Raw genomic sequence first — 16,422 nt, forward strand, 5'->3', positions numbered from 1 at the left:
AAGTGGGGTTTTAAAAAGTGTACCGTTATAGAGACCGACATGTTGCATGACACAGTAAGGAAGTGTGGCTCAGTGACAAGTGGGGTTTTAAAAAGTGTACCGTTATAGAGACCGACATGTTGCATGACACAGTAAGGAAGTGTGGCTCAGTGACAAGTGGGGTTTTAAAAAGTGTACCGTTATAGAGACCGACATGTTGCATGACACAGTAAGGAAGTGTGGCTCAGTGACAAGTGGGGTTTTAAAAAGTGTACCGTTATAGAGACCGACATGTTGCATGACACAGTAAGGAAGTGTGGCTCAGTGACAAGTGGGGTTTTAAAAAGTGTACCGTTATAGAGACCGACATGTTGCATGACACAGTAAGGAAGTGTGGCTCAGTGACAAGTGGGGTTTTAAAAAGTGTACCGTTATAGAGACCGACATGTTGCATGACACAGTAAGGAAGTGTGGCTCAGTGACAAGTGGGGTTTTAAAAAGTGTACCGTTATAGAGACCGACATGTTGCATGACACAGTAAGGAAGTGTGGCTCAGTGACAAGTGGGGTTTTAAAAAGTGTACCGTTATAGAGACCGACATGTTGCATGACACAGTAAGGAAGTGTGGCTCAGTGACAAGTGGGGTTTTAAAAAGTGTACCGTTATAGAGACCGACATGTTGCATGACACCGTAAGGAAGTGTGGCTCAGTGACAAGTGGGGTTTAAAAAGTGTACCGTTATAGAGACCGACATGTTGCATGACACAGTAAGGAAGTGTGGCTCAGTGACAAGTGGGGTTTTAAAAAGTGTACCGTTATAGAGACCGACATGTTGCATGACACAGTAAGGAAGTGTGGCTCAGTGACAAGTGGGTTTTAAAAAGTGTACCGTTATAGAGACCGACATGTTGCATGACACAGTAAGGAAGTGTGGCTCAGTGACAAGTGGGGTTTTAAAAAGTGTACCGTTATAGAGACCGACATGTTGCATGACACAGTAAGGAAGTGTGGCTCAGTGACAAGTGGGGTTTTAAAAAGTGTACCGTTATAGAGACCGACATGTTGCATGACACAGTAAGGAAGTGTGGCTCAGTGACAAGTGGGGTTTTAAAAAGTGTACCGTTATAGAGACCGACATGTTGCATGACACAGTAAGGAAGTGTGGCTCAGTGACAAGTGGGGTTTTAAAAAGTGTACCGTTATAGAGACCGACATGTTGCATGACACAGTAAGGAAGTGTGGCTCAGTGACAAGTGGGGTTTTAAAAAGTGTACCGTCAGTGACAAGTGGGGTTTTAAAAAGTGTTATAGAGACCGACATGTTGCATGACACAGTAAGGAAGTGTGGCTCAGTGACAAGTGGGTTTTAAAAGTGTACCGTTATAGAGACCGACATGTTGCATGACACCGTAAGGAAGTGTGGCTCAGTGACAAGTGGGGTTTTAAAAGTGTACCGTTATAGAGACCGACATGTTGCATGACACCGTAAGGAAGTGTGGCTCAGTGACAAGTGGGGTTTAAAAAGTGTACCGTTATAGAGACCGACATGTTGCATGACACAGTAAGGAAGTGTGGCTCAGTGACAAGTGGGGTTTAAAAAGTGTACCGTTATAGAGACCGACATGTTGCATGACACCGTAAGGAAGTGTGGCTCAGTGACAAGTGGGGTTTAAAAAGTGTACCGTTATAGAGACCGACATGTTGCATGACACAGTAAGGAAGTGTGGCTCAGTGACAAGTGGGGTTTTAAAAAGTGTACCGTTATAGAGACCGACATGTTGCATGACACCGTAAGGAAGTGTGGCTCAGTGACAAGTGGGGTTTTAAAAAGTGTACCGTTATAGAGACCGACATGTTGCATGACACCGTAAGGAAGTGTGGCTCAGTGACAAGTGGGGTTTTAAAAAGTGTACCGTTATAGAGACCGACATGTTGCATGACACCGTAAGGAAGTGTGGCTCAGTGACAAGTGGGGTTTTAAAAAGTGTACCGTTATAGAGACCGACATGTTGCATGACACCGTAAGGAAGTGTGGCTCAGTGACAAGTGGGGTTTAAAAAGTGTACCGTTATAGAGACCGACATGTTGCATGACACAGTAAGGAAGTGTGGCTCAGTGACAAGTGGGGTTTAAAAAGTGTACCGTTATAGAGACCGACATGTTGCATGACACAGTAAGGAAGTGTGGCTCAGTGACAAGTGGGGTTTAAAAAGTGTACCGTTATAGAGACCGACATGTTGCATGACACAGTAAGGAAGTGTGGCTCAGTGACAAGTGGGGTTTAAAAAGTGTACCGTTATAGAGACCGACATGTTGCATGACACAGTAAGGAAGTGTGGCTCAGTGACAAGTGGGGTTTTAAAAGTGTACCGTTATAGAGACCGACATGTTGCATGACACAGTAAGGAAGTGTGGCTCAGTGACAAGTGGGGTTTAAAAAGTGTACCGTTATAGAGACCGACATGTTGCATGACACAGTAAGGAAGTGTGGCTCAGTGACAAGTGGGGTTTAAAAAGTGTACCGTTATAGAGACCGACATGTTGCATGACACAGTAAGGAAGTGTGGCTCAGTGACAAGTGGGGTTTAAAAAGTGTACCGTTATAGAGACCGACATGTTGCATGACACCGTAAGGAAGTGTGGCTCAGTGACAAGTGGGGTTTAAAAAGTGTACCGTTATAGAGACCGACATGTTGCATGACACCGTAAGGAAGTGTGGCTCAGTGACAAGTACATGTTGCATGACACCGTAAGGAAGTGTGGCTCAGTGACAAGTACATGTTGCATGACACCGTAAGGAAGTGTGGCTCAGTGACAAGTGGGGTTTAAAAAGTGTACCGTTATAGAGACCGACATGTTGCATGACACCGTAAGGAAGTGTGGCTCAGTGACAAGTGGGGTTTAAAAAGTGTACCGTTATAGAGACCGACATGTTGCATGACACAGTAAGGAAGTGTGGCTCAGTGACAAGTGGGGTTTTAAAAAGTGTACCGTTATAGAGACTGACATGTTGCATGACACAGTAAGGAAGTGTGGCTCAGTGACAAGTGGGTTTTAAAAAGTGTACCGTTATAGAGACCGACATGTTGCATGACACAGTAAGGAAGTGTGGCTCAGTGACAAGTGGGGTTTTAAAAAGTGTACCGTTATAGAGACCGACATGTTGCATGACACCGTAAGGAAGTGTGGCTCAGTGACAAGTGGGGTTTTAAAAAGTGTACCGTTATAGAGACCGACATGTTGCATGACACCGTAAGGAAGTGTGGCTCAGTGACAAGTGGGGTTTTAAAAAGTGTACCGTTATAGAGACCGACATGTTGCATGACACAGTAAGGAAGTGTGGCTCAGTGACAAGTGGGGTTTTAAAAAGTGTACCGTTATAGAGACCGACATGTTGCATGACACAGTAAGGAAGTGTGGCTCAGTGACAAGTGGGGTTTAAAAAGTGTACCGTTATAGAGACCGACATGTTGCATGACACAGTAAGGAAGTGTGGCTCAGTGACAAGTGGGGTTTTAAAAAGTGTACCGTTATAGAGACCGACATGTTGCATGACACAGTAAGGAAGTGTGGCTCAGTGACAAGTGGGGTTTTAAAAGTGTACCGTTATAGAGACCGACATGTTGCATGACACAGTAAGGAAGTGTGGCTCAGTGACAAGTGGGGTTTAAAAAGTGTACCGTTATAGAGACCGACATGTTGCATGACACAGTAAGGAAGTGTGGCTCAGTGACAAGTGGGGTTTTAAAAAGTGTACCGTTATAGAGACCGACATGTTGCATGACACCGTAAGGAAGTGTGGCTCAGTGACAAGTGGGGTTTAAAAAGTGTACCGTTATAGAGACCGACATGTTGCATGACACAGTAAGGAAGTGTGGCTCAGTGACAAGTGGGGTTTAAAAAGTGTACCGTTATAGAGACCGACATGTTGCATGACACCGTAAGGAAGTGTGGCTCAGTGACAAGTGGGGTTTAAAAAGTGTACCGTTATAGAGACCGACATGTTGCATGACACAGTAAGGAAGTGTGGCTCAGTGACAAGTGGGGTTTAAAAAGTGTACCGTTATAGAGACCGACATGTTGCATGACACCGTAAGGAAGTGTGGCTCAGTGACAAGTGGGGTTTTAAAAAGTGTACCGTTATAGAGACCGACATGTTGCATGACACAGTAAGGAAGTGTGGCTCAGTGACAAGTGGGGTTTAAAAAGTGTACCGTTATAGAGACCGACATGTTGCATGACACCGTAAGGAAGTGTGGCTCAGTGACAAGTGGGGTTTTAAAAAGTGTACCGTTATAGAGACCGACATGTTGCATGACACAGTAAGGAAGTGTGGCTCAGTGACAAGTGGGGTTTAAAAAGTTTACCGTTATAGAGACCGACATGTTGCATGACACAGTAAGGAAGTGTGGCTCAGTGACAAGTGGGGTTTTAAAAGTGTACCGTTATAGAGACCGACATGTTGCATGACACAGTAAGGAAGTGTGGCTCAGTGACAAGTGGGGTTTAAAAAGTGTACCGTTATAGAGACCGACATGTTGCATGACACAGTAAGGAAGTGTGGCTCAGTGACAAGTGGGGTTTAAAAAGTTTACCGTTATAGAGACCGACATGTTGCATGACACAGTAAGGAAGTGTGGCTCAGTGACAAGTGGGGTTTTAAAAAGTGTACCGTTATAGAGACCGACATGTTGCATGACACAGTAAGGAAGTGTGGCTCAGTGACAAGTGGGGTTTTAAAAGTGTACCGTTATAGAGACCGACATGTTGCATGACACAGTAAGGAAGTGTGGCTCAGTGACAAGTGGGGTTTTAAAAGTGTACCGTTATAGAGACCGACATGTTGCATGACACAGTAAGGAAGTGTGGCTCAGTGACAAGTGGGGTTTAAAAAGTGTACCGTTATAGAGACCGACATGTTGCATGACACAGTAAGGAAGTGTGGCTCAGTGACAAGTGGGGTTTAAAAAGTGTACCGTTATAGAGACCGACATGTTGCATGACACAGTAAGGAAGTGTGGCTCAGTGACAAGTGGGGTTTTAAAAGTTTACCGTTATAGAGACCGACATGTTGCATGACACAGTAAGGAAGTGTGGCTCAGTGACAAGTGGGGTTTAAAAAGTGTACCGTTATAGAGACCGACATGTTGCATGACACAGTAAGGAAGTGTGGCTCAGTGACAAGTGGGGTTTAAAAAGTGTACCGTTATAGAGACCGACATGTTGCATGACACAGTAAGGAAGTGTGGCTCAGTGACAAGTGGGGTTTTAAAAAGTGTACCGTTATAGAGACATGATGATATAAAATGATATAAAAATAATATACAAATAAGTTTATAACAATAAAATGCGTGTAGTTATCTTAAAACGAAGAAATTACACCGATCAGTATCAAAGTATGATTTATGCATATTTTTCCGTAAGCTTTCGGAAAAAACCGGAAGTGACGTCAGAGCCGCTATACTCTTTCATTGTTTATATATGGAGTAAGGGGCGTATGATCTTTTCAGAGCCCAACAATGCCGTACTGTGCGGCCTTTGGGTGTCAAAATAAACAGTTTAAAGGATCGGGATTATCTTTTTTCGGTTTTCCAAAGGATTGTATTCGAAGAAAGGCGTGGATATTTTATTGTAAAAGAAAAGATTGGACACCAACGCCGTATAGTACTTTGTGTTCCGTACATTTTTCACCTTCAAATTACGAGACTTTTCCAGCAACGAAAGAAAGTTACGGATATCGTAATGCTAGAGCAAAATTATTTGTAACAGCTATCCCTGATGTTCACCTATTACTAGCACCAGAAGAGCCAAAGACGCCAAAAACATCACGAGGGGCATATGCTAAACGAAGACGAGCTGAGGTAAGTTTATCTGTTCATTTCATTTTCTTGTGCATGTCGAAATACTTCCATCCCAACTTCCAATAGAAGTGTTTGGTTTTTTTCATTATCAATAATTACACAGTAATTTGATAATTTTAGGACTTTCCTTTGACACATAATACTTATAAATATTAGGGTTACCTTCCCTCTTAACGGACTAGATAATGCACGTGTACCTAAAAGAAATTACTTTTATTTTCAATATTTTTGCTCTCACCAGCACGAATCGGAAAGAGAGAAACTGTATGTTCCGGGGGAATATTTAACATGGATTTATGTAGATCTATACAAAAATACTATTATCAATTAATTCTATGTTTTGACCAGAAAGTTAATTATTGATAATCCACCAATTTACAGAATATTGTATTCATACCAAATACATCCATTTTATGAATCCAAACTGGTGTACACATACAATTAGTATTGTGTCAAAGAATTGTTCAAATACAATATGTGCTGCTAAAATCTTTTATTCATTAACAGATACAGGTATCAAACATGTATTGGAATATATAAACCAACATTTCTCCAGTGAAGGATATATGGTAGCCCCACTTCCATGGCTAGTAATATTCAACGTTGGGCTAGTAAATAACTACTATTGCCATGCCCAATGGCATTTTTTGGGTTAAATGTTGCAGTTAAGTCTATTTTGTAAATATGAATATCCTGCCCCAACCCCTCAATGTTAGTGTTTTTAGACTTTAGGTGACATATTTGATTATTACTGTTATTTAATAAAATTGTATTAACTTTCAAGTAAAGTAGAGCTAGTAAATTTATAAAATCACTGATCCCATGGCTAGTGGATTTTATAAACATTGTAGAAGCCCTGAGGATATAATCGATAAAGATACATAATACAAGATAAAACTTGGGTTGGGGGGATTCAAATCAATTGTGTCGTTGAGATTTTTGCTATTGTCAATCATCAACAGTTTAATTATTTATATTAATATACATTGTTGACGGTTTGGCATATCAGATAATGATGAACAGAAAGAAGAAACTGTCCAAAAACTATAATTTCTTTACTGACTGGGGTTTATATTTTGAATTCGAATTAAATCAGATTATCATAAAAAATACCAACAAAAGGCAAAATATAATATATTATCTAAAAATATATAATAAATTGCAAACAATAATTCTACAGAATTAAATGTCTTGCCTACCCTACCATAAACTTATTCAGTGTCATTAATAGTGCATCTGTAGATATATATCCATCTCAATGAATGTTAATTTTTTTTTTAAACATTAAAAAAAATTAAACTTCAAAAAATTTAATTAAAATTTTTAAATAATAAATTTTGACATGCACTGGGATGAACATTCATAGATAGAACTATAAATGCAGCTTTACTGATGCAGGACATATAATTTATGAGAAATGTAGCTACATTTGTACAATCAGTGTTGAGCTAAATGCAAAAGTTGATGCTGCAGCCAACGAAAAAGTAATACCTATACTTCGTCTGTTTAGTTTGTACATGTATTGTAAAGATAAGACAAAAATCACCAGACTTAGCAACTTCAGGATAACGATGTTGTTGACAACTGGTATGGTTACTGGTTATAAAACTATATTATATGAATATTGTATGAGAAGTTTATTTTTGCTCGACAGTTCAATTAATTAGGATTTTATGAACTTATTTTGATAATGAAAACACTTAAAACCAGTAAATATAATTGGTTTCATAAATTAACATTGTTTCATCAGTAGTATTTGATATACATATCATTTATTAGTTGTTTAAGTGAACTGGACAAAATGTCACGTCCTGGCTCGTACTGAAATTTTAAAAAGTAAATATTACATCATACAGGATATTTTTTTAGTAATTTGCTATATGGCATTTAGAAATAGACTGGATATTGTATTAAACAGTGTATTTCAATAAGCAAACATTCTACCAGGAGAGTTTTGGAAATAACTGCAGTGTTAAAAAAGTGATGTCCATTTTTGTCACATCCTGGCACATTTTACTTTTCACTTTATAAGTCTTTTTTTTTTTGTATACGAAAAATGAAATTAGGCCTGACATGCTTATACTACTATATGTAATGAATCCGGGTCATTTCGCCCTTATTCTTATTCGCCCCCGAGTCGTTTCGCCCTTATTCCCGTTCGCCCTGAGTCATTTCGCCCTTAGAATGAGTCGTTTCGTCCTCCATTATGAGTCGTTTCGCCCCTATGTATTGGGGTGGTCCGAAACAAAATGTGGACAACTACAATAAATTGCTCCTACCTTAATTACTCATTATACTACAAAGATATATTTGTTTAATACCGATTCTATTCGAGATCAAGAAAAGGCCCAAAGAGGCCCAAATTCAAGTAATCACATAGGCTACTCATGCTAAGGATGACCTGCTAATTAAGCAGACAATCCCCTGCAAGGCTATATTGTACCAGGAGTAAATATCCCTTCAGATTCTTTTAACTGCTAATTAAGCAGATAATACCCTGCAAGATTCTCTTGTACTTTCAGTTTCTCCGAGCTGCTAATTAAACAAACAATAGACTCGCTCAATGATTACATCTGTATGTGATTTTTTAAGGGGAACTCTTAGTTTGTACCCAAAATGAGTATATTCTCACAAAATCTTTTTAAAACCCCCACAAAATATGCTTTATTTTAAAACATTTTAATAACAAAATACGCATTATTTTAACAAAAATGCCATATATAGCATACAACAATTTTTTTTTTAAACATATCTTTTTAATGACTTTTTTAATGTAAACTGAAGCAAATGGACCTAATTAGAAGAAAAACACACAAAATGTAATAATATATAAATGGTGTTTATGGTTCATAAAGGGTTACAAATTGATAACCTATATCTGATTTGCAACTAGAGTCACGTAAACAAATTTATTCATCATTCACAAACATTTAAACATGAGGGCGAAACGACCCAGTATGTGGGCGAAACGACACGGGGCGATTGGGAATAAGGGCGAAACGACCTGATACCATATGTAATGAGTCTATAAATGATAAAACTGCATTTCAATTTAAAAAGGATTTTTAGTGAAGGAGATCATAAGAGTCAGAATGTCACATCCTGGCTTAAATCATTACCATGGAATGACCCATATATAATATAGTCGATGATTCCATGAATCTCTATCCAGTGCCTCATTTATAGGAGGATTGCCACTTGCAAAGATATCCTTTACTGGAGATTTCATCCCCACAAAGAGGACTGTCACGCTAATAATAGTTTACTAAATAAAGACAGTGTATAATTATAATATTGTTAAACAATAATATATAGAGGATTCGTCACAAGTGTTTTTTAATGTGGAAAATATGAACCGAGTCTATGTTAATCGGTATTTGTCGAGGCTCTACCGAGACAAATACCGATTAACTAGACGAGGTTGATATTTAACATATTAAAAAACATGAGTACTGAATTCTATTTATCCTATAACACTCCAAAAATTACATTTTAATTATTATTTTTTGTAAATCATAGTACTAAAGCCGCCACCATCATCCAGCAGCATTTATGATGAGGGTAGGTATGCAGGTCCCACCCTGTCCACTGCCACATTGTTTAGGGTTTTCTTTCTAAAACTAGAATTACCAAATGTTTGACATCTAGTAGCCGATGATTAATAAATCAATGTGCTCTAGTGGTGTCATTAAACAAAATTTTAAGACCTCCTTGGGTGGCTACTGATCTCTTCCCCCCCCCCCTCCATCTTGTGAGCATATGTTTACAAATAAAAGTACATAATTCAGGAAATAACCAGGGAACATTTTCTATCACATCTTCATTTGCTATTTAAGTCTAGAGATTGGTACACAATTGTAAAAAATGTCAAATAATAGTTTCTTTTCTTTTGATTTGCAACTGTTGATAATATATATTTTAAAAACCACATCTTCCCTGATAACAATTTGTATTTTTCATACAGGTGTTAAGAAGAAACTTGAAGCTGCCTCTAAAAAGAAAAGATGTGAAGACATTATTCCATGGATACATTCCATTTCCAATCATATGTATTGGGTATCGGGAACAAGCAGCGATGACAAAGACATGAAGCTGGCGAAATGGAGGTCTGTTTCAAACCATGTAATTAATGTTCACACCGGCCATGGGGCGAAATTTGCTGCCTGCGAACATGAAACCTGCAACACTGAGAGAGTGTGGCTCACAGCTGGCAAGTCAATTTTTTGTTTGTTTTATGTTTAAAACCTAGTGTTTATATAAATATATTTAGCGATATTCCAATGATCAATTATAATCAAAGTTGATTGGTTAGTGTATACATACTGATTTTAACGGATTATTGATTATGAAATTCCAACTAATTCCCAGCACTTCAAATATCAGAGTAATAATTTATGCTATACTGTTCTGTATCATGTCTTTCAAATTTTAGATAAGTATTGCAAAAGAAAAGAATAAACAAATATTAAATTTGTAAAATCTCTGCATTTGGCGGCTTTATGTAAATTCTGAGTTTCATTATAAATATGTTTATATTTTCAGGATCAAGATCCCATAAGTTGGTCAAGGCTATCATCAACAGCCCATATCTGCTAAAGGACATTCCACATTTATCTCCACTGCACCAGACATCATCACTAGAGGTGTATCACAATGTTGTAAATCACTTCGCCCCAAAAAGTACCCATTTCTTCATTTCTGCTATGAAAGCTAGGTAAAGTATACCCAGATAATTATCTTTGTTGATTATCTTAGTTTAGAAAATGTTTAGTAGTCGTATATTATTTGAATGACAGATGTCAATATTTTCTTTTAAATAATTTGGGATGTTAGTATTATATTGCTAAAAATAAAATTAAGGTTTGTTTTGTTTAACGACACCACTAGAGCAATTGAATTATTAATCATTGGCAACTGGATGTCAAACATTTGGTAGTTTTGACATATAGTCTTAGAAAGAAAAAAAACGCTACATTTTTCCATTAGTAGCAAGGGATCTTTTATATGCAATATCCCACATCCTTTGATATACTAGTCATGGTATACTGGATGGAACGAAGGATAGCCCAATGGGCCCTCTGACGGAGATTGATCCAACAGGGCTACATCCCACCCCTGCTTAAATAATGATCGGAATGTAATTCAGTAGTATTTGCTAACTTAACATGTTTTCCCCATGCTAGTGTATGTCAAAATGTCTTACTAGTATGTGCAAGTTTGTTTGGGCAAGTGTTTTTATCGACATTTTATTTATTCAAAGAGTAGCATATGTAAATAGACGCACATGCACGAAGGCCAACCTGTATAGAAACGATGTAAACCACTTTACGCACTGTTCTGAGAATTGCTATAGCTTTGTAATTTAATCACATTCATACAAAATCTACAATGAATTGCATTAAAATTACATTTTGTTATAAGTTTAAAACCAAATACAAAGACATAAACGCACTCATTTTGTGTTTGCCAAATCGTGATGTCATATTTAGTACCAACAAGGTCATTGGTTTGGAAGCGTCAAATTATCCAATAATACTGTTCGTTAAACCAATGCAGAATATTTCTCACTGAGAAAATATGAAAAATATTTCCTGCTACGAGTGACCTCTGGGGTAATAATAGCAAATATCTCTCACTTCTCTGTAAACCGTAAAGCAGCATTCTCGTTAAGAGATGGGTCACACCCAAGTGTCAGCCCTACAATAATCAGAACATACAAGACTGTAGTCGTTCTGATTTAGGTATTCGCACAGTACGGTTTGATTGCATACGACAAGTTGTGCAACTAATCGCATAATGAGAACGCCCAATACCATTCTCCAATAGGTAACAAATAGCCATACATGATACAAATATCAGATGTTCTCCAATATGGTTGTTGATATACAATATACATTTAATTTTCAGACTGCATCTTGCTGCTTTCCATTATAACGAAAATGGAAATAAAGCTCAAGTCGTAACAAAGGATGGCAATCTATGTTGGCGATTGGTTTATCCCAAAGCAAAGAAAGGAAAGGATGCGGTCATAAAAGCTGTGAAGGAATCCTCTAGCTACAGTAAGTAAACACTGCACAGTAATAATATTTGGTACATTAAACTACATATATATTATAGATTCAGGGTGAGATAGTAGAGTATTTACCTCAACCAGTGTTATTCCCCATTCAGACAAATGCTGTATGTCTATTTGCCACATACTGTACTGTTTACTATCTCACATATGTGAAATTGCATATAAAGTACCTTCTGCAGATGATAAATAATAAATGTAGCCTTTGTGATAGTTACAGGTTCCTCCCAAGATTATTAGATCTTCGACACAGAATACTAGTAGCTATAGTATAAAATGTCGGAGGTGTGCTCAAATATACCATTATTATATTACAAGGAAGAACTAATCAACAGTATAATGCCTGTTGCTTCATTTTATATGTTTTCATATTTTTAAACTTCATTTTCAGAGTATGTGGATACACTGATGGAATCTTTAATGCAAAGGCGATACCAGCTGGATAATTACGGAGTTGCAAGAACAGATGTCAAGCAGACAATGTCAAGCATGCCTGGATTCTTAACAAATGACTATTACAGAGTGGAGAAAACAGAAGCTGTGCAAAGACACAGATCACGATTCAATGCTATTTGATAAGCTGTTTATGTGATGAATATCAAGTGATGACCAAAACAAGATATTATAGTGTTATGAACATTTTTATTAATTTATTTATGGTCTAGCATATTGAAAGCCGGTGTAGATTTCTGATGGGGAAACTGTCTCTAATCTTCACAACAACACATGCAGGAAGCACACGGCGATTTCTTTGACCAATCCATCTCGCAAATCGTCTATAAGCAACATATCTGTATGTCCTGTAAAGGAAGAAACAGCAAAGAAATTGTAAATATTCAATACATCATGCATATTTTATGGAAACATTACTGTTTCAATGTGTTTGCATCAGATGATTGTTGTTCTAATAATTATCTTTAGAAACTAAAACGTGACCATGTTTAATTGTTTATTAAATAAAGGTCATTTTGTGAGGGCACATGTACCTTGAAAATATTGGCATTTAAATAATATCACATGACTTTATATTTTTATATGTACAATAGAGCTATTCTAGGAAATGCATTAAAAAAGATGAAATTGTATGCTAAACTATGCCAGGGTCTACTATGCTGCATTTGACCATTAATTTTTACTGTGTCAAATGGATACAATTATGTAAATTGAATCAGATTATTCTTCTTACTCATGAATGGGATCATTGTCATCGAGTGGTCCGTCCATACGAACATAGTCCCAACATGGCCAACTCCAAGACATGCATGTTGAGGCAGTTTACAATAAATCCCTCGTGCTGTGACACACACTCATCATCTGCCATGTCGGCCTTGTATCTAGCTGCTGGCACCTCCATACAACATAGGCATTCTTCTACAGTGGCCATCAAGGCACAATTACCACAGTCACACCTGAAACAAACATGTATTTATTAACCAAAAAGTGAAGGAAATGGATTGTATTCTTAAAGATGTCATGAATATTTATTAAAAGTAACTGACCTACTTTTCTTTCCAACTTTTTTCTCCACAAAGACAGCAGACCCTAGTTTTATTAAGTACATAATAGGTACTACATACACTGAGAAGATCAGAAACACATTGGATGTTGAAAAATAAATAATATGAGCAAGTTGTAAGCAGCATTTTGTAACAATGACTTGATAATATTAATATACCATAATCCCTTTTACGATTAAAAAAACACCCCGTTATTGATAAATAGTAGATGTATATATTTTTAATGTTTTTATTTGTAATGTGTGTTGGTTTTTTATTATTATTTATTGTAAAATACTTATGGAAGGCCTTGAAAAGAAATTGTATGTTTCTGGAAAATCAAACCTACCAAGAAAAAAGGCTGGCTTTTATTTTTGATTTGATAAAAAATGTTTGTGAAATGAGTACATGTACATATGAAACACTTTATCTGGACGAACAAGGATGAATGTAGTTATTAATAGCTTGTATTTGTACAAATCTGGTCACTTCCCCTACCCCATGAAGAAAATAGTTGACAGGGCTTTAGATATCTCTAATTTGGACACAACAGGGATTTTTTTTTTCAAAGTACATCAAGGTCTTATAATACTGTAATGTTATTTCAATTACTGAAGGGCCGGCATGTTGTACTTAATCTGAGCATGTTTATGTTGGGTATACTTATTTGGAGTAAAGCATTTATCACCTTAGCTTCGTTGCAATCTAAAGCCCAGACTTCATAGGAATATGATATTAATTCTTTAGGGATGTTCCACAATTGATCCAACAGGTGGGAGAGCACAATAACTATTTTACACCTGGTGATGTATAATTTTCTATGCATACATGATTTAAGCATATTTATTTTGTGGGTGGTGGGTATCTAAAACCGGACACCCTCCATCTTTCATGGAACAGCCCTTAGTTAATTACGCGTGTTTGTGTGGTGTGTGGGGGGGGGGGGGGGGGGGGGGGGGGGTAATTAATATTTATATACATGTCCAAATAATAAATTATTATTTTATCATCATTTGTTATTATTATTTTATCATGACCTACTGAAAACCAGAAATGCCTGCAAACATCTTGAGGTACTAGTATTCTTTGAATTTGCTTCTTCGGCAATTGAAGTAAATTAAACAATGTCACCATTTTTGGTGGGTACACTGAGGTGGTTTGATTCTCGGGTAAGCACTCAAAACTAACTTAATACTCCATACCCACAAGCTGTTTGAGCACTCAAAAGTAAAATGAGCACCGATATTACAGCACAGAGGTGGATCCAGTCATTACAACATTTTAAAAAGGATTCGTGAGTTTTCAGATGGCAAATGATCCGAGTTTCCAAAGGGACTGAAATCTCTAAAGGGGTTTGGGGGCATTGTGCCAGAAAATTATGAAATGTGTGTTAGCAGGGCAAATTAGTGTTATATTGTGAATGTTTAATTTGAAGAAAAAAAGAAAAGAAAAAAAAGGACATTCAAATTGATGCAAACTGGCCAGGATTTTATATTGGAGTGGGGAGGGGACCTACAATATGTATGTGTGTAATTATTTGTAAAAATGGGTGGGACATAACCCACTGGTCTCATGCACTGTCGGTTTAGGATTGCCCATTGGACTACTTCTCTTTCCATCCATCCTTAACCAATGTCTGACTTCATATAACCGTAAATAAAATATGTTGAATAAAACACTTCTTTCTTTCCATCCAGTACACCATGACTCGTATATCAAGGACTGTAGTATGTGCTATCCTGTTTGTGGGTTGGTACACAAAGTTCACTTGCTACTAATGGGATTTTTTTTTTTTATTTGTCATGTAATTTAATTTGCATGGTGAGGGGCCCCCGAACCTGAAGTGCCCAGACCCAACCCAAGGTCTATATTCCGGCTCTGCCTTAATAACTGTAAAAAAAATGACCATATGTTTGATATCCAATAGGCTAGCTGATGATTAATAAATCAATGTGCTCTAGTGGTGTCGTTAAAAAACAACTAACTTACTTTAAAAAAAAAAAGGTTTGATAAGAATGGGGTGGGGCATGGCCTCCCTCTCCCCACCCCAAATTTTATATATTGGGGGGGGGGGGGGGGGGAAGAGACACTGAATACATGTATATATGATTTAAAAAAAAAAAAAAAAACTAACAAAAGCAACAAACGATGGGGTGGGGAAAAGGCTTTCTTTCAGAAAAATTTAAATTGTAAATAATTTCAATTTGGGTTCACGTAAGAACAAAAGTAAATGTTTTGGGACTAACAAAAATACTATTGTTGTGTGCAATTTAAAAAACAATTGTCCTATAACAGTATAACTTATATAACTTAGGCCCTATACCGTATACGTGGTCGGACACCGTTTGAAGGTTCTGACAACCGACGCTTATGTCGCGTATTCATTTAATTTTCAACTTCAACAGAAATAAAAGAAGTATAATAAATGACAAACGTAATACAAAAATCGCGTACAAGCGGTACAAACAAAAGGTAGGTAATCCTACTAATAGTCATTACCGTCCACAACTTACCAGCCAAGATCGCCAAATCTGCCGTCTGGTATGGGCCTGGCACCATCGGTGTCTCCACCCTCCGACTCGCTATCCGTTTCTTCTTCCGTATCACTGTTGTTAATAAATATGTGTCTTTCTTCATTTACCAACGGCTCAAACTGATATGGCAAAATGTTTTGCGAACGAACATTCATTTTTTTTGGTAAGCTCTGCTAGTCTTGGATTCTTTGTGAGCGGTACCGACTAATGCTAAGTGTAAGGCTTTTCAGATCAAGCGTCTCGTCTCTGACGTCACGGACCACGTGATCGCCTTGCTCATTAAAGATCGGCAATTTCCGCTAAGAGCTCGTATCTGGGGTTCTTTTATGGAGATATTTTAAGTAATTAATTTTTTATAAAAAAATTTTTTAGGTGATTCAATTTATAATTAATTGTACATGGTTGGTGCCAAATATGGTTTACGTGACATGTTTCCTTTAAAAGTTTACCGTTATAGAGACCGACATGTTGCATGACACA

The 16,422-nt window shown here is 37.3% G+C and overlaps 2 protein-coding genes and 1 pseudogene across 3 annotated transcripts in view; 2 read left to right on the top strand and 1 right to left on the bottom strand.

Annotated features, from left to right (window-relative positions):
• Positions 1–16,422, top strand: part of LOC121379215 (probable UDP-sugar transporter protein SLC35A4) — a 44,940-nt gene that overhangs the window by 6,997 nt on the left and 21,521 nt on the right. The gene's annotated exons all lie outside the window — the stretch shown is intronic.
• Positions 5,342–12,906, top strand: LOC121379977. Of its 2 annotated transcripts, XM_041508694.1 has the most exons (5): positions 5,342–5,839; positions 9,804–10,049; positions 10,382–10,553; positions 11,747–11,898; positions 12,304–12,906. In XM_041508694.1, the coding sequence occupies exons 2-5, from the start codon at positions 9,887–9,889 to the stop codon at positions 12,486–12,488; spliced, it is 672 nt and encodes a 223-aa protein (XP_041364628.1). In that variant the 5' UTR covers positions 5,342–5,839; positions 9,804–9,886; the 3' UTR covers positions 12,489–12,906. The 2 variants fall into 2 exon arrangements, with proteins under 2 accessions (XP_041364628.1, XP_041364619.1); XM_041508685.1 differs by lacking the exon at positions 5,342–5,839 and having other exon boundaries at positions 9,630–10,049.
• Positions 12,535–16,290, bottom strand: LOC121379994 (annotated as a pseudogene).

Source organism: Gigantopelta aegis, chromosome 2, assembly GCF_016097555.1.
Source record: "Gigantopelta aegis isolate Gae_Host chromosome 2, Gae_host_genome, whole genome shotgun sequence".
NCBI classification, from domain to species: domain Eukaryota; kingdom Metazoa; phylum Mollusca; class Gastropoda; order Neomphalida; family Peltospiridae; genus Gigantopelta; species Gigantopelta aegis.